The 26,546-nt window shown below is 43.0% G+C and overlaps 2 protein-coding genes across 2 annotated transcripts in view; one reads left to right on the top strand and one right to left on the bottom strand.

Moving 5' to 3' along the window:
• Positions 1-5,256: 5,256 nt before the first annotated feature.
• On the bottom strand, positions 5,257-9,668 carry LOC148039292 (pentatricopeptide repeat-containing protein At2g03380, mitochondrial-like). Its single transcript, XM_087675188.1, has one exon. The coding sequence runs from the start codon at positions 9,279-9,281 to the stop codon at positions 6,039-6,041; it is 3,243 nt and encodes a 1,080-aa protein (XP_087531314.1). The 5' UTR covers positions 9,282-9,668; the 3' UTR covers positions 5,257-6,038.
• A 16,060-nt stretch (positions 9,669-25,728) lies between these two features.
• Positions 25,729-26,546, top strand: part of LOC148039290 (putative plant SNARE 13) — a 78,661-nt gene continuing 77,843 nt past the window's right edge. Inside the window, exon 1 of the mRNA XM_087675187.1 lies at positions 25,729-26,098. Coding sequence (XP_087531313.1) covers positions 26,016-26,098 — 83 coding nt within the window. The 5' untranslated portion in view covers positions 25,729-26,015. The remainder of the gene's footprint in view (positions 26,099-26,546) is intronic.

Here is a 26,546-nt window from a genome sequence, read left to right as displayed (position 1 = left end):
TACACATGGCAAGCAATTATTCATTTGATTTGCTCTAAAATCGGTGCTGGTTTGTCACAATCATTGTCACAAAATAGGGGGCCAACCTTTAATCATGCCCCTTACCCTAGTGGTTTGCCTCTTGTTGGAATCTTCTTTGTTCTTGTGATCCCTTCTCAGTTTGTATCTCTTCAATTGAGAGCTAAAAGGGTTTGAACTTGTAACCTCTCACTTACTACTATACACATTTAAATTAATCAGTCAGCCATGCCTGAAAGTTATGCAACTACCCTGTCTAATCTGTCACATGCGTTTCAATGCCTTGCAAGCCTTGTTTCGTGTGGATCGATCGACGACTCAACTTGTATCTGGATCAGTTGCTACCTTGCTTCCTTGGTGGTGATCGTGCAGTTGGAGCTATGGTGGTGATCTCTTCAGAGAGAGGATCACTCTCCTTTCAGACAGGGAACAAATCGTTGTTACATCAAAGCTATGACTCCCCCATGCTTCATGTTCCTTGTCAGTGCTTCTTGTCACGGTGTTCCTCCGTGTGAGAGGGATGGATACATGTCCTATGGAATGTCTATGCATGTTTTGCTCTTGGACAGCTTGATGCCACTGCAAGTGGTCTTCTTTCCTGGTCTGAGCCGACGTCATTCTCTGTAGCAAGTTCCTTGGCTAGAGGGATGCTCTTATCTTATAGTAGTGGAGTGACACTCCTCACGTATTCTCAGGCCAAAGGGACAGTTAGAGTGTGGAGGGTAGTAGCAGCAAGGCATTCCTGTTTCACTAGTATATGCTGTGGCGGACCATTCTGTGTGGCTTTCTACAGGCATAACTTATGTGGCCGTTATTAAACCCTAGGAGCTAGTTTGACTCAAGGTCCATGATGGATTGAGTGACATAGAATAAATTTTCTCGTCTGTTATATCCACATGGAGGGGCATTTTGGCATGGTGGCTAAAGGAGGGGGAATACATGGTACATGTTGAGCTTTTGTAGGGCTCTGCATGACTAACATTGAGACTATGCTATTAGTTATCTATGAGCAAGTTTGGAGTATGCTAAAAATTGGCTTGATGCTTCTTTCAAGGCATATACAGCATTGGGGCATAATGTTGGTGTTCCATGGTGCATTTGTTGGCATATGGTCGTATGTACTATCATGGTGGGGGTTTTCTGATGGCTATTGTGGTATGGGACACACTAGACATTCAAAGCTTTAATGGCTGATTCCAAGTACTATATCACTGTATACTTTACTGTTCTGACCACCCATGATTTGAGAGAGGGTGTTAGCATTATGCATACCACACATGCATGAGACCTTCTATTGGCTTCTATATGGGTGTGTGGCAGGTTTATGGGCATTGTAATATTGAAGTTGGTCTGTCTTCAGGTTCATGATAGGATGGCTTGACAACAAGCTGGTGATTGCTCCTAGTTTGCTCTCATGAAGGCGAGAATCCATGGCCACAATGTGCTTTCTATGAACCTTTTGTGACAAGCAACAAGATTTAGTTATTTCCACTTTGTGTGGGCAAGCTTGAAGTATGATTAACACAAATATCAATGTATTTCAAGATACCACCTACAACTTGTATATCCATGGTCCTCTTTCCATGTCATTGTTGTATGTATTATGATGTTACATGCTTTTGGCGAACTTTTTGCCATGTTATGGGACATGGTGGGCGGTGTTATATTAATGTCTACAAAAGGACGAATCGGCCTATGAGACCAAAATCTTACATTTGAAAAGTCGGGGAATTTTTGAAGTCCCAAAATAGTTATCATCTAATGTTATGACTAACTAAATGAAAAACAAACAGTAAACAATACATAGCTTATGAGTACAAAATGATTTATAAGCCAGATGCAATGTGGAATTGCTCAGGAGACATTGTCATCCCAAGATATCTCTAATGGATCTATTTAGTTTAGAGAGATTAAAGCGGAGAGGCATGGTTCCTCAATGATGGTGTAGCATCCTTTGTATTTGCAAATGGTGCCTCTTTCAAGAGTGTGGACCAATTAGATGTGGTGGGGTCGTTGATTGATTTGATAGGGACTCTATAGTGGAGGAAGTAATCAATACTCTGTAGAACTCTACAAGTGTGCACTAGTGTGTGGCTTTGTGTCTCTGCACCTCAATTCGTAACAGGTGCTCTCTGTGGCAATCTAGCTCTAGTAAGAAGAGCTCGAGATGTCGTTGGTCCGAGAAATCCATCACTCTAGATAGTGGCCTAAATCCCTCTCTAAACAGGCAATGGAAGCACCCTTAGATCTCATAATATGTTGGACATTTGCATAAGTAATACTCCTCTATCTCTCGCTTGAGCTAATAGAGTTGGCAAATCCTATCCTTTGGGAGGAGGAAAGTTGTGCCATATCTACTGTCTCGATTCGGAGCTAAAGTGAGGATATATCCAGCTATCCAATGGCACATCATACACCATGAGACAAGTGTGTATCCATGTATCTTGGGCAAACAACAAAGCCATCAAGGAATATGTGCAGAAGATGCTTCTAGTAAAAAGCCATCTTTGTTTCCAAATTTTCAGTAGGTGTCACCCATGTCCTAGTTGTGTGTATCTAAATAATGTCCATCCTGAAGATGTGGTTCAATTCCTCTTGGCTGAGCTTCAAGTGAGGGGAATCCAAGTTGTAGTGGTGGAAGGTAATCCATGTAGTCGTCGTAACCATGCCTCTATTTGAGCATACCAGCACTAAATATCCCCTTGTGATGCTAGTTGTCTAGATGACTCTAGTGCAAGCTGGGAGTATCTCTATCTCAGCAAGGTCCAGAGCCTATGTAGAAAAGTCATTGTCTAGAAGAGAGCCTCTGCCACAATGGGTGGTACACCTGCTTTACTTTGAGAATCTTATGTGGTACAAAGGTCTCCAAATCATCCGTGAAATCATCAATGTTAGGGGTCTCTTCATTTGCTCCCATCCCTCATATATCTCCTTTCACTTGGATAGTGGTTGATCCTATGTGGCTCTCCTCATGTGGTAGAGGCTCAATTCCCATATGGGGGTCTCATACAGAAGTGTTGGTGCGACCATAGTGTCAAAGAGTCAGAGCTTCGTTCGAGGCTAGAACTATATACATGTGCAATGGCTTTCCATCAACCCTAGAGCCCCATAGCCATGTGTCAATCTCTCCTCTCTTGCTCTCCTCAAAGTGAATCTCTGCCTTGAAAATGTAATTGCCAAGTAATATATCTCTCGACCGCCTCCACTATCTCCTCTACGTATGTGAAATGGGGTAGTGATCGTCGAATCCATTGGGAGGAAGTTTTAGACACCATAACCTTGGTTTTCCCAAGGTCCACTATGAAATCTTTGTCCTAACAAAAGGTCTATAGTGCATCTAGGTGGTGTTGCAATCCTTGTGGTGTAGTGGAGATGAGAACTATGTTATTGATATACAGTAATATGGGTATCAATGCCCCCCCCATGCCAAGTCCCCCCTCCAAGTCCATCAATGCAATTTGATATCTCATCAATATAAAGGCCGAATAGAGTGGATGAGAGTGGGCATCCCTGTTTCACTCCAAATGGTGTTGGTGATCTCCTCTGACAGCCCTTGTGGTACTCATACCCTTCCTGTAACAAACACGTACAGTGCTAATATTCCCCATCTCATCTCCATTGGGACCTCCAACTCATGTGGTCTATGCATGAGCCTAGCACGTGGTCTTACAAAAATCCACAAATACCTCTCTCTTTTGTGCCCTACTCTCCTCGATGATGGCTCAAAGTGTGAGGATATGATCAAGAGTGGAGTAGCCCCTCCTAAACCCTACCTATCCACATGTCAATGTTGGTGCTACTTTGGCCATTTGCTCAACTTATGCTCTTGTATGAATCCATAAAGCTTGACTAGCACGTAGCCAACCATGACCATCCTATAGTTCGTAAGAACCATGGGGTCTCGAACTTTCAGGATTTGTACTATAGTGTTAGCTAAACAACTAGTAGGGAAGCCTTCACAAAAGGCCTTATTGAATAGGTGATCTAGAAGGGGTGTGAGGATATCTCTGGCATGTGATAGGTGCTCTACTTCTAGTCCATCATGGTCCTAGGCCCAACCAGCCATTCTAGAGTCTATCCATGGCATTGCAAACCCTCGTTGTGTTGAAGAAGGTAGATGATGTGGGTTTGTCTCCTGGTGGTCAGTGGGGCAATGGGGGCTACCCATGTACCTGATATAGTGAGGTAGCATATGCATGCTACATGTCTACAAAGGTGATGAGTGTGGTCAGTTGCTACTGCTAGTAAATGAGGGGACACTCTAAAAGACTATACACTGGGGATGAGGGATAAGGACCCTAGGAGATAGTCTATTGTGCTTGCTCCTAATCTATGTATAGATCCTTCGGAGGGGGCTCCTCCTATACATCTGGATACATGCTTATGTGTAAAGCATGTGAGCGCATCCGATCCAAACCATCTGTCCAAGCTGTTAAGAATAGCTAATCCATGTGCACCTCCCAAGGCTAGGAGGTGGTCACCATATTCTATGCAATTGGCTATATCCTATGATGGTATTGTATTGTTCATTTCATGCTTGTCTTTATGGATTCCATTGCTCATTTATTCCAAGTTATTGTGTTCATTTGTCACTATTCATGTATCAGTGTTTATGCTTTCTCTTTTCACACTTTCATTCATTTGCATATTCTCATGAAATCTCAACCCACTTGCAATCACTACGTACCCTATTTGCCAACCTAGTCAAAATATAGAGTACACTAATACGAGCATAGAGTTGGGTCCCAACATCAAAACCAAAATGTTGAGGCTCACAAGCTCAACACTAGGCACTAATCAACTAGTTCCACACACAAACAACTCTCCAATCTCTCACTGAGGTTGCTCTATCTCTATCCTTCTCACTCCCTTTGCTTCCACTTTACCCTCCAAGAATACAAGCCAGAATAAAGAAGAAATTTGAAATCTCAATGAGCACTCATCAATACCTTGATCGTCACAATTATAATCTAGATGGAGTGGAGATTGAGGAAGTATGGATCAAGAGGAGCTATAGAGCTTTCAGTGTTGAAAGTGAGACCATTGGATGCATTCATCAAGAACACACAAGCAAGCAAGAGGGAAAAATAGAAAAGAAACACTCAAGAGGGCAAGACGCAAGCAGCTCTCACACCCTCAAGCTCATGGAAACACCCATACAAACATACAACCTCACTTTCACTCAAGCTCAAGCTATAGCAAATAGAGAAGACAGAAGTGGATAGAGAAAGGGAGCCATACAAGTTTGCATTCACACTAACTTTTATTAGACAAGTTTGAACGTTATATACAAGAAAGGATTAGGGTTTCCACCCTTCCACTTGGCCTTTTGGCCCATCTCTTACACATACAATGCCTGGCTCTTGGCCTTGGGCTTTAACAGCATGCAGGATTTTACAACCTGAACAAGACAAAGTGCTGCACTTGGATTTACAACGGATGTCTATCTCAATTGCAAGATTCAAAAATAACGGAAGATAATAGCAGAATAAATCGGCAAAAATTGTGCTCCATGCTTTACGGTTTGACACTTGTACTACTTTCTTTTGATTTATTCATTTAGCTTTTGCTTCTCCTTTTGGTGACCTTCCTACAAGCAACTTCTTTTGTGCAGCAGCTCTTGCTTGTCTTTTTCACCTTGTGCTGTAAACAGGTAACATGTCAGTAACTAATGATTAAATTTCGCCACTTTCAAGTGGTGAAAAGCTCTTTTACAGCAGAGCTCAATATCTTGAATGATTGGCAAAGCTGCTTACAGGCCCTACTTTATAGAAAGGAAACCACCATTGACCATAAAACCTGACATCTATATCTGTTAGAAGCTTCTGGATGCACCTATCCTGCAGTCAGAAAATTACTGAAGGGCTTTACAGCAACTCTTGACAATCAAAGACAATGAGAAGCTGCTAGATGTGGAGAAGATTAAGCTGAAAAGGGAATGATTCTTCACCCCCTTTCTGAATAGTTCAAACAGCTGTTGAACACAAAAGTTGGCATTAGATTTTGTTATTGCCAAAGAATCAATGAAAAATCTCCTGTTCCTTCAATCTTTGCTGTCTCATTCGCATAGCTTCAACCTTGTCTGCATCATCTTTCCTACCAGCATCTGCATAGATATTACTCATAGAGATGTAAGCTGCATCATCATTTTTCTCCAACTGCACTGCATGTTCAAAGGCAAGTCTTCCAAGCTTAACATTTCCCCATTTGTGACAAGCACTCAAAACAATATGCCATACAGGTAAAGTAGCAGAGAATGGCATGTCATTGATTACCGCTACTGCCTTCTCAAGATATCCTGCACGGGCAAAGAGATCAACCATGCAGGTGTGCTGCTCTAAAGTCGGAACAATGCCATAAACTGAACTCATGGTTTCAAAGTACATTTGGCCCTTGTCCAGTAGACCTGTGCGGCTGCACGTATTGAGCACACTAGAAAATGTAGCCAGATCTGGCTTTATACCTTCTTCTACCATTTTATCAAACAAGTTGAACACACTTTCTGACTTTCCAAGCAGGGCATATCCTGCTATTAGTGCACTCCATGAGACAACATCCCGGACTAGGAGTCCATCAAATAACACTTGGGCTTTCCAAAGTAGGCCACATTTGGCATACATATCTACCAATGCAGTTCCAATGATAACATCCACCTCTTGAAACCCCTCCCTAATGATCTCGGCATGTATTCTCTGGCCCTTTTTGGCAGCTCCTATGCTGCCACAAGCTTTCAAAATGCAAACAAACATGACAGCATCAGGAGAGATGCCCTCCCTTTGCATTTGTTCATAATATTTCAATGCTTGCTCACCATGTCCATGTTGGACATATCCTGCAATCAGTGCACTCCACAAGACCACATTACCACATGGAAGCTTGTCAAACACGTCCTGTGCGTGAGCGAGCAGGCCACATTTAGCATACATATCTACCAGTGCAGTGCCAACAATAATATTTTTGTCCAATGACTCGTCCTTGACAAGTTCAGCATATACTTCTTCACCCTTATGTGCAGCCTTGATGCTGCCACATGCTTTCAAGATGCAAGAATAGGTGACAGCATCTGGAGAGAACCCCTCATGTTTCATTTGCTCATAGCAGTCGAGTGCTTGATAGCCATGCTCATTTTGAGCATATCCTGCAATTATTGTATTCCACAAAACAGCATCCCGAACTGCAAGTTTATTAAACACTTTCTGTGCCTTTTCCAGAAGGCCACATTTGGCATACATATCTATTAACGCAGTGTCAAGAGCCATACATTTTCCCAGTAAACCCTCTCTGATTATGTCAGCATGTATTTCTTCACCCTTTCCCACCAATCCAATAGTGCCACAGGCTTTCAAAATGCAAGCAAAGCTGACTGCATCTGGATGAACACCTTCCATTTGCATCTGATTAAAACACTGGAGTGCTTGTTTACCATGACCATGTTGGGCATATCCTGCCATTAGCATGCTCCATGCGACTACATCCCGAGTGACAAGTTCATCAAATACTTTTTGTGCTTTTACAAGCAGGCCACACTTGGCATACATATCCACTAATGCAGTGCCAACAATGGTATCTTGCTCAGAAACACCCTCTCTAGCAATCTCAGCATGAACTTCCTGCCCTTTCACTGCAGCTCCTATGCTGCCACAGGCTTTCAAGACACAAGCAAATGTGACTGTGTCAGGAGAGAGGCCCTCCTGTTGCATTTGTTCAAAACACTTCAGTGCTTGCTCAAAATGACGATGTTGGACATATCCAGCAATTAGCACACTCCAAGTGATGACATTCCCAGCTGGAAGCTGGTCAAACACTTCTTGTGCCTTAGCAAACAGGCCACATTTAGCATACATATCCACCAATGCAGTGCCAATGACGACGTCATTTCTGAGCAGCCCCTCCCTTACAATCTCAGCATGTATTTCTTGGCCCTTCTTTGCAGCTCCTATGCTGCCACAAGCCTTCAAGATGCATAGAAATGTCATGGCATCTGGAAAAAAACCCTCAAACTTCATTAAGTCGAAGCATTTCAATGCTTCCTGGCCATGCCCATGCCGTACATACCCTGCAATTAATGCACTCCATGAGACAAGATTTCGAGCTGGAAGACTGTCAAACACCTCTTGTGCTTTTGCAAGTAGGCCACATTTGGCATACATATCCACAAGCGCAGTGCCAAGGACAATATCTTTCCCCATTAGCCCTTTCCTGGCAAGGTCAGCATGTATCTTCCTGCCCTCATCCACGGCACCAATGCTACCACAGGCTTTCAAGATGCAGATAAAAGTGACTAAATTTGGAGAGAGGCCCTCACGTTGTATCTGTTCAAAGCAATCCAGTGCTTGCTCGCCTTGCTCATAGTGGACATATCCTGTAATAAGTGCATTCCAAGAGACTATATTCCGAAATGGAAGTTCATCAAACACTTCTCGTGCTTTTCTAAGCAAGCCACATTTGCCATACATGTCTACCAATGCAGTGCCAATGATGACATTGTTTTCCAACAACCCCTCTTTAACAACATCAACATGTATTGCTTGGCCCTTGTCTGCTGCTCTGATGCTGCCGCAAGCTTTCAAGGCACAAGTAAAGGTAACTGCATTTGGAGAGAGGCCCTCTAATTTCATCTGTTCAAAAGAAATGAGTGCCTGCTCACCATGCCCATGTTGGGCATATCCTGCAATGAGCACGTTCCATGAGACTACATCCTGAACTGGTAGCTTGTCCCACACCTCTTGTGCCTTTGCAAGTGAACCACATTTGGCATACATACTAACTAAAGTGTTGCCAATAACAGTGTTCTTTTCCAGCAACCCTCTTTTGACAATATCATCATGTATCTGACTACCCCTGTGCAGATCTTTATGCTCAGCACAAGCCTTTAATGAGGCAACAACAGCGCGAATATCGAGAAGCATTTTGTGACGAGTGTTGATGGAAAAATCTTCTTGCGATTGTGCTTTCTTATGAATTCTTGTAGGTTTCTTAGCACTCTGCTTTTTACCTGCAGGTACCTCACCATTTTCTTCTTCTGTTCCCTGCTGCTCTGCCAATCTCTGAGGCAGTTGCAGCACTTTTGGCCTTTGGTCTCCATGAACCCCCCGGCGAGTGTGCTGATGATCAGTCCACAATAATGATTCTTCAGTGAAATGTTGGTGCTCAAATTCTGGGGATTTTAGGATGGTATCTGACCATGAGCATACAGTATAGTCAGCATTTGCAACCTCGTAAGGAGGATACCCAGCAGGTATGCCGCAGATATAAGCTCCCATGAGAAGAGTGGGAGAACTGCTCTAATTTGCATTCATGTTCATTGGTAAACCAAGTAATGAAAACCTTCAAGGTTCGAATGAAAGTGTTAAACGCAATAAGGTCAATTTGTGTGAACTGCATCTCCCCATTAGACAGGCCAGTTCACAGAAAATCTGCAGGGATTGTACAAATGTTTACATGTGGTAGGCTCAGAAGAATGCGACACTCTGCGAATATTTTGCCGATGAGGAATTTAGCGAGAGTGATTGACGCACATAATATCGAGTCTGGTACACATAACAAGTGTGCAGGAGTCTGATACACATAACAAATGGGCACGAGGCCTGTGCGTCGGAGCATCGCCCCGCGCCGGGGGGTTCTCTTGCGGGCGACAGAGCGCACACATTCGTGCTACTGCAAGTATTAATAATCGTGTCTTACCGATTATCATTTTATATGGAAAAGGAGCTCAGCATTAAATATTAAATGTGGCACATATCGAGTTTATTCTAGTTACCTTAAGACACTCTTTCAAAGCTTGAAGAAGCAAGGCAAATTGTTACCTTAGAAAGAACAATGATAGGAGTTGATGGTGCAGATTGTTAGGTGGTTCCTGTCGTGCAAGTCACCAGAACATTGACAAACGATCGTCAAGCATAGCAAATCAATAAGACACAAGAAGTACACATCACTAGAACATAAAAATGAAACCAAAAGCCAAAAAGTGTGCACATATGTTTATAACAACTAACACAAGGAGCAAGCTCTGATGATACAATGGGCTTTTGATCAAGAGTAGAGCCTAGAACCTTCCCAAGCGAGGCCAAGTATGATAAAAGTAATTGTGCTACAAACCACTAAATCCCAAGCCCAAAGAACCCAAGGTCTAAGCCCAAAGTAGCTCTTAGCTAGAGCAGGCAAATCAAAAGTGTTGTCCCTATTTGAACATATGCATGTCAATGGTTTAGTAGCCCCTTCAAAAGAATAAGGGATCCTTTATTTAGTACTCACATGGGTTGCTCTAACTTCTTGGCTTTGAATTCTCATCTTGGCTATCACTTATTACAATGCTTCTTACATCGGTTGTCACTTCTTGGTTGCTTCATCTTCTCTTACCAATGGCCACTTTCTTGCCTGTGTGCTTGCCATTTGGCCCTTTGACTTATCCTTGATATTCCTTTTGTAAAGAAATGCCATGGCAAACACAAAGAGATGTGAATGGTACATCACAATATGATGAATGCTCAATGAAGATGAGAAAAACATAAGATGTTGGCTAAGAATGTAGACCTAGGAGGTAGCAATTGATGGTGATATAATGGCATTGGTTAGATGTCCACTTGCTATAAAAAACACAAACTAAAAATGCAAGATGCAATAAGTTATGATGATGACAAACTATTGGCCACAAATAGACCTAAGAGGCAACAAATGATGGTGATACAATGGCATTGGTTGGTTGTCCACTTCCTCTAGAAAACCCAAGCTACACTACTAAAAATGCAAGATGCAGTAGGTCATGATGATGCAAACTATTGGCCATAGCTAGAGATGATGATGATAGGCTCGATGGTAATAGCTAACTATGATCTCCATGTGGCTAGTGATGTCCTCCGAGATAGGGAGGCAAATAGGTTGGTTGCACCTCTAGGTAATAGGACTATACATAATCAAATTAAGTGGCACTTCCTCCAAGGGGTATGGATAGTAGAGTAGTACAGATGATGATTGTTGGCCACTATGACACTAATGATGGATGATAAAGGTATAAGACTAGATATCCATAGCATATGGCACATGATGGTTGTTGGCTACTATGACACTAATGATGGATGATAAAGGTATAAGACTAGATATCCATAGCATATCCTTTTATAGGGGATTTATGACATTTGTCTTACTAACGAAAAGTAGTGCCTTTTTCACAAATATAGATTTTTGGGGTTATTTTAATGAGATACAATTAGGCATCAATGCAAGATACTCTTTTGTTACTGCATTCCTTTATATTGGGGCCTTGATATTTTCTCTTGTGCCTAAAAGGGGAGAGAGTCTTACTCTGCCATGTTTAAGGCTAGAAGGTCCCATCCCAAGGAAACCAAGGCATCAAACCAAGTATACCACAATGGACTACCCAAGTGCCTACCATGATTGTAGAGGTGATGGATATCTTCTTTTAAATAGCCCGAGTTAATGGACCTTATGTTTTTTATCCCCTAAAAGGTGATATATACACAATAGGATCCCCCATAAAGAATTGTTATGTGGCAGAGTGGTGGTGGAGAGGGTTATAAGAAGGAATGAAGAGGTAATGAAAAAGTAAGGTTACCAATGTGACTACTCAAACTCAATATTGCATAACAAAGTTGGCCACTCTTTAACAAGGTAAACAAATGCATCCATACATAATGCAAGAATTTTCATTTGGAGAGAATCTACTTTCATTTATTTTCATCCCTTCTAAATGTCATGTTTCACATATATAATGCAATGCATGGGTGATGCAAGGGGTAATGTAAACGATACTACAAAAATGTGTTTGAAAAATGTATCATTGGCATTTGAACAATGCCCTCTATGGGAGCTTCTCGCTCAACCGCCAAGACCCATGGACCACTTATTGTTTCAAGTGTTTCAAGCCAAGTGCAATGGCTACCTCTCACATAGCCATACACACTCTCACATCTACGAGTGTAGTGAGCTTACCTCCATGCTCGATCGAGTTGTCTCCTCCCTCAAGCACTCTAGTATCTCCATGATCCAAGGTTCAAGCTCGATTCTCAAGCTCCAAGCTCCATGCTCCATTGCCACACCCGAGACAAGAGAAGAGAAGAGAAGAAGAGAAGAAGATAGGAGAAGATGGAGAGCTTCTCCACCACAGTCCCTCATCCTCACACACACACTCCCTCTCTCAAGCACAAGCTCAAGCAAGCAAGAACAAGAAGAAGAGAGCTAGTTTTGGCCACACACAAAAATGGTCTTCTTTATTCCCTTTTTTCCTTTAAATACATGCCCTCCTCTTTGGTGCCCATCCCTTTTTACATGATCGGTCGTTTTAGCCAAGGTCTTCTTTCCTTATTTATTTCCTCTTTTCATGATTCCTTCGCCCGTGCCTGTCTACATTTACAAATTGCACAGGATGGAGCCTAACGCTCTTTTACAAAATGAATTACAATGCGCCCAGCTGAATGGAGAGTTGTGGAGGCTGCGGATGGATTGAGTGGATGATGGGAGGCCCCAATGCTGATGGTTGATTGTGGGTTGCTGAATATTCTTGAAAAGGAAAGGAAGTGCACTATCTAGGGTGTACCTACCTCACAGTGCAATGCATGGTGTCTATGCCAGTGGAATTGGGAGTTGGGTCGAGCCTTAGGCGCACGTCTCAGGTGTTGTACCACACTTGTGGATCCAGTTCTTATATAGAGGGAGGTATTGTGGGTGTGGCTTAGGAAGATAGGTTTACTAACTATAGGTGAGCGAGAGCTCCCTAGGTATGCCCTACCCTTAAGATACCCTAAGTATGTGAATTGGGGAAAGGGATAGTGTGGGCCCTAGAAGTAGTGCTTGTGACGCTCGTAGAGTACAGATGGGCTTAATTCCTAGTGGTGCTTCTTTTCTTTCTACTTCCTTCCTTCTTGTCCTTGTCCTTTTTCTTATATATTATCTTTTACTTTTCTTTTTCTCTTCTTTTTTCTTTTTTCTCATTTTTTTGAATGAATGAATGAATAATTTTAATAAGGGAGCATGCTATAAGAGGCATCCCGTTGTTGCGCACGGGCCAGTTGCATGGCAGTTTAAGGGCTTTACTGAGGAATGCCTTACTTTGCAGATACCCCTTTAAGCTGGTTCTTACATTGAGTGGAGTAGATGACCAAAATGGGTGGTTACACTGGTAAATCTATTGTCACTCATATCCTCTAAGAGGTTCAAGAAAAATGCTCGTAAGAGAGTGGCTCTCATCGTGAGGCACACCATCACATGGCTATTTATCCCAACATTGAGATCAAAAAAGAGAGGTGGCAATCGCTCTTCCTCTGTAGTAGATTTTTGTTTTAGTAATACTTGCAGTAGGTGGAGGTAGTTACATGTGGTGATGAAAGCGGGGTCGAGGCATGAGAAGGAGTCCTTGAAGAAACTTGCTATAGATGGGCAAAGGTTCCTTTCAGTGAAAACCAAGCTCTCTTCAAGGATTGAGGCCTTTGCATTATAGATTAGAGGAAAGTCGTATCTACAATGTACCTTTCGGTTAAAATCAACTCCAATTCTTCTTGGGTAGGGCATGTAGATAGGATCATCCCACTCATAAGGTAGGGTGCTACAAAAAGTGATCTACGCTTCTAAGCTACAGTCCCAAATGTTCATGCGCTACCTTGGTTGTGCCTCATATCCCTCTACCCTCTGGGGTACCTCCACTCCCTTATCTTCCCAATAGTTTGCAGGTTCATATCGCCACCTTGTGGGATGCCTCCTCCATTCCTCAAGCCATCTCCTTTCCAACCTTGCTAAAAGCTTGATGACATCCTCCACTACCCTAGGAGATTGCACTTTGTCCAATCAGCGAGGGAAAGTGAAGGAGAACTCAAAGGAGCTATGGTTCTCCCATTGCTCCCATGTCGCAAGTTCTTGGCCCCAGTTGACAAGATTGCACTCCTCACTTTGAGGGATGGCCACTTGTGGAACTTTGTGGTGTCCTAGCTTGAAACTTCTTGCAAGCATGTTCCACCACCTTCTCCCTTTATTTGTGCCTTGCCTCCACCATTTATTCAGGCGGTCCTACTTCCTCTCCTTGCTCCCCTAGTTGCACTTGTGGCTACACAAGGGGGTTTGGTTCATGCATGTGTTCTTCCTCTTGATGGTCTGGTTCAAAATCAGACCCTTCTTCCTGGACCAGCTCTAATGACTCCTGTTGCGGTGGTAGCATTTGTTGTTTTGGCTCCCCAAGCCCTAGCAAGGTGAGTTCCTGTGTGGTTAAGCCAATTGAGATTAGGTGAGCCTTGTCATGGAGTCTCTACTCCCAAATTAGTGCTAGTCCTGGGTTCCTTGTCATGGAGTCCATGCTGCAGGGCTCTCCTCATCAATTCTAGCTTTCTCTTTAATTGCTTCACCATCTCTTCTCCTCTTGGCTGTGTGACATTCAATATTGTGCTTAAGAATGTGCGTTGTTGCTCCAACATTCCTATCTCAACAGTCATGACTTTGCTTTCTACTAGAAGACACTCACCCTCGACATGGGACAACTTGTAGACTAAGATTTTTATTCAATCTTCATTCCTGGCTGCCCATTCTTTGCTTTTTCCTTCATCTTCTCTAACCCTTGGTTTTGGTACTGGGCTAGGGTGGCAATCACCTACTCTTGCTCTTGCCATACTGTATGCATTTGCTCTTACTCTTGGGTTTTTCATTTCACCTACTCTTTCAGTATGACTTGTTCGTGGAGAGCTGATTGTAGCTGGTTGTGCAGCTCCATTAGTTTCTTCTTGTTCTCCTCATCTCGTTGGTTCCTTACCTCCTACAACTCTTTCCTAGTCTCTTCTTTTTTCCTCTTTAGCTCTTTTATTTCCACGTCTAGGCATTTATTTTCGCAGGAGTTGAAGGCACACATATTTTCCAAGGAGGTGCGGGTCTCCCTCTCTTCATCATACAACTCCTTGAGACCATCTTCTCCCTCTCTTGCCTTCACGGCCTCTTTTAATGCGATCATCTCCCAATTTATGATGGTCATTACACTCGCTTGCTCTATCTTGTAGTCTGTGAAGGCAATCTTTTCCTTTTTGAGCTCTGCAAGTGCGGCCTTTTTATCTTCAGTTGCCTTATGGAGTTGGCTTTGAAATTCCTTCACCAATTCATCTTGATCTTCATTATGACACATGGTTGAAGGCACCAAAGTGGTTGACATTTCTAAGCGGGGTACCTTAGGCCCTTGGCATGATTCTACATTATTGGTTGATGCTGGTCTCTTGGTTCCTACAAGAGGGGCTCCTTCAATGGGTGCAAGCACAATTTCTTGTACTTTGCTAACTAGGCACTGCACCCAGGCCATGAGATTGCTTTCATTGACCGCCCCTTCTGCAATATCCTGTGTTGGAGTGATTGTTGGTGTGGCCAAGAATGGAAGGATTTGTTGTAGCAAGGCTTTACCCTTGCCATCCGCCCCATCATCTTGGGCCAACTTCTTCCATTGCTATGCTCATGCTTGGCACGTCCTCCCTTGTTGGGCTCATCATCACCAATTCCTGAGATCAGGAGGTTTGCTCCACTAATCTTTGAAAATGGCTAGGGCAATCTCCTCTTCCTCTTGTTGTCTCAACCGTTCTTTCTTCTCTTCTTGCCTCTTTCTACACTCTTCTTCTAGCCTCTTTGACTCCTCCTCTACCCTTTTCAATTCCGTGTTTTCCTCAACAACAGTGAAGTGAGCCCTTCATATCAGGATCTTGAGAGTGATCTTTCTTCTTACCCCTTGTCTTGAGAGTTTTGAGCCTTGTTGTTCACTAATTGTCTCCTCTCGCTTGAGGCTTCTTATGGTTGAGGTGGTTGGTCATTCTCCTTTTCCTTACCAATTCTTTCCACGATGTCCTTCTACTCTTTGTGGCTTTCTTCTCCCCCCTATTCTGTTAAAAGTGAGATGGTCGGGCTTGCTGGGGTGGGAGAGCAATGCTCCTCATGGATTGATGAAGGCTCCTAGTGGATTGATGATGGCTCCGAAGTTTCCTCTACCACTTCTTTCTCTGCCTCCCATAGAGCTTCCTAGATAATGGATGTTAACACTCCTCCAAAATCTATAGTTGAAGCCTTGGAGGTAGGTTTTTTCCTTTCAAACTCTATAGTGGTAGTAGCCAAGGACTCTCCTCCTGCCACCCTTGGTGCTGTGGCCAGTACCTTTGTCGAGGCATGCATTGTTTTCTGGACATAGGCATTCCAATTCACCTCGTTGAGGGCATTGGCTACAAGGCTTTCCAACAAGGGTACACCAATTCTACTCATAAGGGCACTGTATCTCTGGCTTGAAAAAAGTGTATGGATCATTTTAGCCTGCAACCAAATGGTGGGGTCTAGAATATCAGCTAGGTTGATTCCATCATTGGTATAGACCCTTCTTTTGTACATCCCTAATATTCCATACACATCCCTCTTGGGTCTCTTTTCCGACTTCTCTACTAGCCCCAATGCCTTCTCTATGATCTATGGACTAAGGGGAACCACCACACTTCTAAAGGTCTCGCCTTACCTTACAATCACCATGCCAATGTTATTTTGGGCATTGAAATTCCTCAAGAATTCAGTGCATTTATTGTGGCCTATGTCTTGTCCCACCTTTTCTAGGTACTTGGTAAGGTTACATCACTCCAGCATCTGTGCCACCGCCTCTTCGGCTCTATCACCACTCCTTCTAGATTGTGGATGCTGTGATATTTCAATTGGTTGAATGCCCAAATCTCCATGGCTAATCCATATCTTTTATGTTTCTCCTCCAAGAAGGGAATCCTATTGGCTTTATCCTATTGTCCTACCATGTTAGGTTCCTATCACCACACAACATTCCATAGTTAGTTTTCTTTAAATGGTGTCTCTTGCATGGAAAGTAAGATGACTAGAAAGATCAGTGTTTGAAAATAATAATTATTATACAATGAGAAATATAACCCACAAAAACTTGCAAATTAAGAATTCTCGTACCAATCAATCCACATCTTCATTCGTTTCTTTTAGAATTCAATTTCTATTTTGAGTTTTCATCCCTCTATTACTCCCCTTCCCCATGGAAAGGGTGAAAATCCTTCCTAGGATTGTGAAAATCAAAGTGTATGGGTCATCAATGCATCCATGGTATGCCTGACTTTCTCAAGAACCATTCATAAAACTTGGGGTAATATTCAAGAGTCACATAACTATCCAAATCCTGTGGACAAATGCCTACTTGTGTGATATAAGTCAATAATCAATCAAGAGGTCACCTGAATTGAGTTGACTTGCAATGTCGAGTTCCTCCTCCATTAAAATCTTATCCAAGTATGGGTGAAGCAAGACATTGTCTTCTAATGGCTCTTGGTTATGCCATGGACACCACTTAGCTCATGTCCATGATGCAGTTCCTGGTCACAAAAGTACAAGAGATGGCGCCATGGGCAAGAACCAAAAGGTTGGCTGTGGTGGATGCCGAGTCAAGGCAAGACCCAAAGCGGCAAAAGTTGGAAGCATCCACCACCACAACACCGCCAATGATGCCCCCGACTGTGGACTATTATGCCTACGTGGCTAAACTCCTAGCCCAACTAGAGAAGGCTAAGGAAGAGAAGAAGGCCATGGCTATGGAACTAGAGACCGAAAGAGACGTTGCTACGGCTCTATAGCTAGAGATGACACGGCAAGCCACGAAGCACCAGAAAGAAATTTGAAACCTGAAAGAGTAGCTCAATGCCAAAGAAAAGAAAGCACAAGAGAACAAAGATCGCCTAAGGCAAAGGCTAGAGGATGAAGCCCAAGACCTAGTGGCAGAGCAGCAGAACCATAAGTTTCTCATCCAACAATACATTGAGCTCGAGAAACGAATGGCACGGGTGGAAGCTATGCATGCAAAACTAAGGAAGAGCCTGCAAGAAGAATACTAGGTATCAAAAGAACGGCGCAAAGAACAGGAGGATGCCCTAGTATTCCAGTTGTGGTCGGCAATGGAGAAGAAAGGAAGGCTGGAGAGAGAAATAGGAGTTTTGTTGAAGGAAAAGGAAGAGGCCATAGGAGAAGCGACTAGGAGCCTGTAAGATAACTTGCGAAACGCCAAGTAGGAAGTGGAGGGACTAATGGCCATGGCCATGATGGAAAGAAAATTGCACCTGGTGGAGCTAGAAAGCCACACGCAAACTACTGAAGATCTATCAGAAGGGCTCGCAGAGGCCCACCAGCACTTCTCTGTGGCTGATCAAGGTAGAAGAATAGCCAAAGAGCAACTGAAGAGCAGCTAAACCATTGGGATAAAGAGAAGGCCCAAATGCTAGAAGTATGGGATGAGCAGTAGCAGGTGGTAATGATGCTGTCTCAGGAGATGGAAAGAGGCAAGGAAGACCTGGAAGAGAAGGCACAACTTTGAAAGAGTCCGAGGGTTGACAGAGCACCTGGCCGTGGCAAAGTGCAAGAGGGTGCTAGTAGAATCCACAGCTAAGGCCACTAAAGCGTGCTCCATCACGTAGAGGAAAGCTTTCTTGAGCACAGTGATCCACGTCACCCAAGTTAAAGGTGAGGATTTGGTGGAGAGAGTAAAAAGGAAGTTGGAATTAACAACAATAGCTTTAAGGTATGGCCTTGTAGCTACTTGCCAAAAGCTGGCCTCTCCACCAATGAGCTTAGAGAACTTGGATTCAAGGAACAAGAGTAGCCCCATCTAACCCCAATCCAACCCACTATGGAACAAGACACCGAGGGAGGGTGGGACTTTGAGCAAGCATTTGAAGAAGAACCGCAAATCAAAGAGCCCAGTGCGCCCTTGCTTGATCTACCCCTAGAAGATCCAGAGGATGCCTAGGTTCTTGAGCGCATTATTGCTGCAAGAAAAAGAAGATGGGAACTTATGGAGCAAGCCCAACAGAGGACGCAAGCATGGCCACAACAGCTTCTTGACGAGCCCATGCTACTATGCAAGGATCACCATCCCATCAACTGGCTACAGGAGCTGACTATCTAGCAACTGTGGGAGCTCCAATCCCGACCCTTTGAGTTCTCCTTCCTCTACCCATAAGCCTTGGACCGAGTCTTACTCCTGGATGTAGTGGAAAGGATCATTCATTTGGACAATACTCTAGCGAACCAATGGGTCAAGGAGCAGATCATTATAATCACACAATGGAGACGGGAGCCCACAGACTACTAGCAAGACAAGGTCTATCAGGTTCCCAAAACCGTTCAAGGTTACAAGGCGCAGCCAAAGTGGCGGAAGAGGATTTGGGACACCAATTTTGATGCATGGACAGCCTTCTGTGGCACGCCACAAGAAGAACAGAATGATCATATCTACATGCTCTACCCTTGTAGTAGACACGGAGTGGATTACGATAGGGGGTGCATGGCATGTACAAATTTTCAAAGATCTATAATGTCAATGCATCAACTCCCAAGGAATGCATGACCTTTAGAGCAAGGGACTTGTGCCCTTCCATCAATTGCTTCCTCGAGGATTTCTCTTTCTGCCCGAGCCCAGCCTTCATAACTACTTGTAATTACCTTAGGATCATTAGGCTTTTGCTTAAACAAAAGTCAACAGTTTAGGAAGCGCACCTTCCCCCACTCTTTTTTTACATTAACCTAGCAATAGATAGCTGCGCTATGGCTAGGCTCATGATAACAGCAGCCCTGCTTCCCTCATTTTGTATGAGGATCCTTGAAGACATGAGTGATAGCCACTTTACGAGGTGCAATCATCCTTTCTTCTCAACCACACCTCTTAATGCAAAGGCTAACATCAAGGAATACCTGTAGAGCTACGCCTTTTTGACGAAATCCCTAAGACCAACTTGCTACTCGTTCGAGGAAGATCAGGGTAGAGCCTGAGAGCACCCCTTGCATCCAAGTGCTACCTATAATCATCTACATTTTTTTAAAAAAGGTGGAAACACTGAACCCCCTAAAAAGCACCTTGCACACCACAATCGCTGCACCTAGGGTTTCCATACCTAGCCCTATCCCCCACAACACATGCTTAGGGCACATCAAGGGCAGGACATACCTAGCAAGGTAATTCTTGCTAATGGTTCGACCTGTCACCCTAAGCCCCCTGCACTGCACCTCCCTTCTGCACAAACTGGTTCCTCAAGTGTGGGACACACCGAGGGCTATGGGCCCATCTCCCAGTCCTACAAGCACTGGTACCATGCACTCTATTGTAAGGCAGACACACCCCCACTCATGTAGTACACCCTCTTTTCTTTCCAGGTACAAACCGAGGCCCCGACCATCGGCCCCACAGACCCCATCATCCATGCAATGCACTCCCATCTTACACGATATGCCACCATGCATGCACGACCAACCAAGGGGAGCAAATGCGACAGCCCTAGTCGAAAAGTGAATGAAGAAGCTCATTTGGAATAGTGCAAGAGAAGGAAATCACAGAAGGCCAGGCGACGGATCCATCCAACACAATATTCAATTTCAAAGACAGGCCCACCCATCAACCTCTCTTAACACAAGGGATCATATCCAACGCAAGGGCCTTCTAGTTCCATAAATCCCTCCAGCACACCTCCCAACACGGCTTGTATACAAACTCAAAAAGCCATCTGGCTACCCCAACAACACCCTCCGACTCACCACCCAGCAAGTGCCATGGGACTGGCACTCAACTAGGAGGGGGGTAATGTAAACCCTCAGACAACGAGCAAGTTGGACAAGTGGAAAATCCAAAAAATCTAGAGCAGAAGACAAGGCCAAGGCAAAAGTGGAATAGAAGACAAAGGCATGTCAAGAAAAAGCGCAAATCGATACTTTTGTAAAAGAGCGCAAGGCGCACCATGATTTATTTTAAGAGCGCTGACCGTGCAAATTGTAAAGGTAGATGGGCGGTAGGAAAGAAGCTAAGAATATAGGAGAATAATGGAAAAAAGGTCCTGGAGGCCATGTAAAAGGCGATGACCGCCCAAGGGAAAGAGGCTTTTGTATACAAAGTTCAAAAAGTGAATGAGAGCTTATTCCTTGGTGTGTGGCAAAGTGGACTCTTCTTCTTCTCTTCTTCTCTTCTTCTCTTCTCTTGCTAGCTTGTGAGTGCTTGAGGGAGGGAGTGTGAGTAAGTGAGGGAGTGAGTGTATGAGAGTGAGGGATCTTGGAGGTGAAGCTCTAGCAATTGAGTGATTGAGGATGCATGAATCAATATGCATTGTTTGCCTAGAATTGATATTTATGTTCAATTTTCCACACATGATGGATCCTTGATTAATCAATCTTCTTTGACCACTAATCATAAGTGGAATATGGCATGCTCTAGTGAGATGGGTTTTCTTATTGAGATGAGCTCAATGCAAAAGCCTTATGCATCATAGTGTTCCTTATAGTCATTCTCATTCCAAATAGTATGACATTGCCTCTTAGGTTGATAGAAATGAGAGGGCAACCAATGCTTCCTCTCTTTGAGAGCTACTCATTCATCTTTCTTGCATCCTTCTGTTCCTTTTTGTAAGAGCGATGAAAGTGAGAGAAAGGGGAAAGATGTGTTAATAGAGAGACATAATAGAGATAAAGGAAATTTGAGAGAGGGGAAGAGAGAACAAATTCACCTTGACTAGAGAAACAAGTGAAAGAGATTGATTTCTTGCATGAAGGGAAGTAAAAGCATGAAGTGCAAAGCTACAAAGAGAAGTGACAACTAAAATTAGTAGAGCATAGAACTAATCTACGGCATACAGACTACGATGAGGTGAGACTCCTTTACCAGTCAATCTTTCTTTTTGATAGTTTTGATTACCAAGCTTGGAAGGATAGTAGATTCTCCAACTAGATAAGGTATGAGAGATTCCTTGGTTAGGGTGATAGATGACAAGCATGAGTGATTGAGGGTGTATGGAATATTTCATGCTCTAGCAAGATGGGTTTTCTTGTTGACATGAGCTCAATGTAGAAATCTTGTGCATCATAGTGTGCCTTGCAATCATTCTCATTTCGAGATAGCAATGTGTGTGAGGATTTGGAGGTTATGAGGCAACTATAAGTCACATGGGACTTTGCTATGGATGGTTAGTGAAACATTGAGGTTTCTCTCATGGCCAACATGTTCACTCAACATTTTTTGTCAAAATTCCATTGTAGCAAAGGCAAGTGTGTATATCCATGAAGGCTTAATGTTGTGAGTTTGGCATTGTGTAGCTTGTTTCCTTAATCACTTTTCAAGGATTTAGTGATGCATGGGACTATGATTGAGACGAGTGCATCCTAGGTGATGCTTGTAAATACTTTAGACAAAATTATGAAAGTAATCATATTAAAAAAAAGCAAATCTTAGCTTTTTAAGGGTGATTGATATTGTAATTAAATGATCATCCCAATCTCTTTAATCCATAGAGCATCATGATCCAAAGGTTAAATCCAAAAGTTCATCTTGCGATTGTAAGGTCAAGACATGTAAAGACTATATGTACAATATATTTTTGTGGATAACATGAAATATTTGACCATGTACTACCACCTCCTATTAGCCTTTTTGGTGACAAAATAGAACGTTATCACTGAGTGATGTTTAGTTACGATCAAGTCATCATGGGCTAAGCGCATGGGCATGGAGATGGATGAGGCCAACAAGCCAACAACATAAGGAGTTGAGTGCCTAAAATGTGGGTGTTTGAGAGAGTACGGGCCATGCTGCAAGTGAAGAGATGAAGCAAAAATCAATTGAAGTTGGGGTCTCAAGGTTGTCGAAGCACTTAAAAGAATGAGTGTTTAGCAAAGTATCACATGCCCGAAGAGGTTTGGTGAAAGCAACAACATTTTGGTTCCATTCTTGAGATAGATGAAACTAACCAATGAGGCATACACTCCCTTCTCCATGTGGTAAAATAGGGGCTTGGACTTCGAAACGGGAGGGTGAATCAAGAGGAGATTAGTTCCCTCATGGATTATCATCGATTTTTTAAAATATAGTTTGGCTTCAATAGATTTAGTTGTTTGAGAGAGAGAGAGAGAGAGAGAGAGAGAGAGAGAGAGAGAGAGAGAGAGAGAGAGAGAGAGAGAGAGAGAGAGAGAGAGAGAGAGAGAGAGAGAGAGAGAGAGAGAGAGAGAGAGAGAGAGAGAGAGAGAGAGAGAGAGAGAGAGAGAGAGAGAGAGAGAGGGGGGGGGGAGGGAGGGAGGGAGGGAGGGAGGGAGGGAGGGAGGGAGAAGTTTATTATCGTCCACGGAAGGCCAAATTATGACCCATGGGACCTTTCCAGATATACAATGATTCTCCTCCCCCATGGTAGGAAAGGGGTAGCTATAGTGAAAGAACGATCTATGCACCGTGGCTCTCCCAAAGGAGGGGGATAGCATGGGGATTTATTTTTTATATTTTCTTCTCTGTTAGTTTGAGAGAAGTAAGGTGTAGAGAGGAAGGATTGCTATTGTTGTTTGCAACGGAGAAGGAGCTTGAAGCAGGGAGGATCATAAGAGAAGAAGAGAGGAGAAGGATGCACAATTGTTCATGTTCAATAGCAGAAGTGGATAGGAAGAATAAAGTAGGGTTTGGTGTCCATAAAGCATAGGAAAAGGAGGAGGAATCAAGGCAATATGTTCAATTCCTAACCTTCTTTTTCTTCGTGATGTGACCAGATCAAGTTTGTGCTTTCTTTGTGGTGTTAAAATAAATAAATAAATTATCTTCCTTTGCTATTGGTCTCATCTCACTTTTTTCACCGCCATACCATCCTACAATCACTCAACATGTAGCTTCTCAACTAATGCCGCTATGACTATCTCTCACCTAACTATTACACACTCTTTATTGTCAATCCGCCTTTTCATGTCTCAAATCTAAAAGCATGAAAGTTTGAAGGACAACGAGTGCAGTGAACTCATCGACTCACATTCTTGTTGTAGTCAAGGCTCAAAGATGCATGGATGGCTCCACAATTTGAACTGGGCTCCTCAAGCATGCTCTCTTTCTATCTCTTCGATTCAATCCCATGCAAGCTTTGCACATTGAAAGAAATGGAGAAGAAGAAGAAGATAGAAGAGGAGAAGAGCTTTTGTAAATCAAACTCTCACACTCCCACTCAATCTCTCAAGCTCTCTCCCTCTCACTCTAACTCTCTCATCACAAGTAAGTAAAAAGCAAGAAGCAAGAATGAGGCTCTCTCATGTTTTTTCAACTAGAAATATTTTCACAACTTGCAATGTGGAAGACTCTTACCTTGAACAAGGAGAATAGAATCAAAGTAAATATTATGTTTATCTAAGTTGAAAGAGAGGACTTGGTGATCCTTAAGCCTTTGAAGAATAAATGATAAGAGATATAAGGTTGGGTAAACATGACTAGTCCCTACCTTTCCCTTTGAAAATGTAAAAAACTTGGCACTATTTCTTTATACATTAAAATGCACAATATGCACCAAAAAGGCAACCTTGGCCTAGTGGTTCAATAAACGGTCTCTCAAAGCAATGGCTAGATAAAATCTCACTCAATAGTATGATAATATTTTGAGAGAATTCTGTGTCTTCATGTGCATATGGTGCGAATGATTCAATTGACTGGGGGATGTTACCAGTCTAGATTTGTTTGCAACTTGTGAATTGGGGAGGCCATATCTTCTTGATGTATGGCAATATAGCCCTTAACTTTTGTAGGTGGTCTAGGAAACTTGTGAATTGGGGAGGCTATGTCTCCTTGATGTGTGGCAATACAACCCTTTACTTTTGTAGATGGGCAAGGAAACCTGTGAATTGGGGAGGCTATGTCTTGTTGACATGTGGCAATACATCCCGTTACTTGTGTAGGTGGGCGGGGAAACTTGTGAATTGTGGAGGTTATGTCTTCTTGATGTGTGGCAATGCATTCCTTTACTTTTGTAGGTAAGTGGGGAGTTTCAATTGGTGTGTAACTAGTCTAAGATAGGGTTAAAATTGCTTAGGAAAGTGGTTTATTGTTTGGCAATACATTCCTTCACTTTTGTAGGTAGGTGGGGAGTTTCGACTAGTGTGTAACTAGCCTAAGATAGGGTCAAATTGCTTAGGAAAGTGGTTTATTGTTTGGGCCAAAATGCTAAATGCATTTTAAGTGATGCTTGTAAATGCTTTAAATAAAAAGATCAAAGTAGTCATAGAAGAAAACAATTGAATTTTAGGTTTTTTAAAGGACAATTGATAGTGTAATTAAATGGTTGGGCTTCATCCTAATCTCTTCAATCCATAGGGCATTGCAACCTAATGGTTAAATCCAAAAGTTCACCTTGTGATCCTAAGGCAGCCAAGACATGGTAAAGGCAATATTAGTTAGGGATTTAAACGATTGATGACCTTGAACTCACACCCTTTACCTTTTGGTAGCCAAATTTTCTTTTACCCCTTGCAATCAAATTTTATATTGCATGGAGAGATCACAACATGAAAATCAAGAATGTCATGCCACTTGCCTTTCCCACTGTTGTACTACAACCTGAAGTTTTTGATTTTATTTCTAAAATGACTATTGTAAGGAAATGTTAGGAAAGATAATCAAAACGAGCTAAATAAAAAATTGGATTAGCCAATTCCCAAGGGCTTTAAAGAGTTTCAATAAAAGAATTTTAAAAGATCTTTTGTCAAAGCGAAAAAGTTGTCACAAGTGAGAGTGCTTGTTGAATAGGAAAATTTTAAGTGGGGTTAAGGGAAAGTGCTCAAAATTTAACGGATAATTTGACGCAGAAAATTTTAAGGGGGGTTTAAGGGAAAGTGTTCAAAATTTAAAGGATATTTTAACGCAGAAAATCCTTAATTAATAAGCGTGTTTGCTAGAAAATAAACGAAATTCAAACCGAGAAAGGGAAGAGTGAAGCGCTTCAACGTTGATCCTCTCTCTCTCTCTCTCTCTCTCTCGCGCCTTCCATTCTCGTTCGCGCGCGCGCTCTGTCCCATTGGTCCACCGGGGGTGGATATGGTAGATCCGAGTTTCTGCTACTGCCTGCCTCCCTCTTTCTCTTCTTCTCCTACTGCTTCTGCTTGTTCCGTGTCTCTTCCGCCGTCATCATTCAGTGTCCTTCGGATGAGCCTCGACACGTCGACGAGCCCCTACCGAATATAAGAGCACTTTCCTTACTAGAACCCGAGTTCGCGCCATGGCGTCCCCTTTGTCCGTCGATCTGCCTCCTCCCCTCGCAGACATCGACGGACAGCTTCAGGATCACTTCCGAGCCCTTCAGTAAGTGATTTTGCTTTTCCTCCCCATGGTTTTCATCGTTAGGGCCTCACCAAGAAAGGCAAAAAGAAGGTCCTGCATTTTGCTTGCGTAGCCAGGATTCTCGTCGGACCTCCCAGTGAGTTTTTCCCCCATGAATTGGAAGTCAGAGACAGGAATCGATCTGTGTTTGCCCTGCCGAACATGCAAAATGTTTCCCGAAAGCTTGAGTTTTTTGCGATGCATTTGAATCTTTGCCTCAAGGCTCAACACGTTTCACAATTCCGGTTTGTCCGATCGGATATCCTGCAACAGATTGAAGAGGGGATGTAATCGTCCCAAATAATCTGCCGGGGCTTTATTTTGTGCTGCAGTAGTATGCTGTGCCTGCAGAAGTGGTATTCGTTTCCTTGGTCTGTCCATGCCTAATGTTGCTCCAAACTTTGGCAATTTATCGTGATAAATGTCAAGC

The sequence above is a fragment of the Lygodium microphyllum genome, chromosome 3, assembly GCF_053477565.2.
Source record: "Lygodium microphyllum isolate KBCC chromosome 3, Lygodium_microphyllum_v1.1.10, whole genome shotgun sequence".
Taxonomy (NCBI): Eukaryota; Viridiplantae; Streptophyta; class Polypodiopsida; order Schizaeales; family Lygodiaceae; genus Lygodium; species Lygodium microphyllum.
The sequence above is the reverse complement of the archived record's forward strand: the minus strand, read 5'-3'. Positions and strand labels throughout refer to the sequence as shown.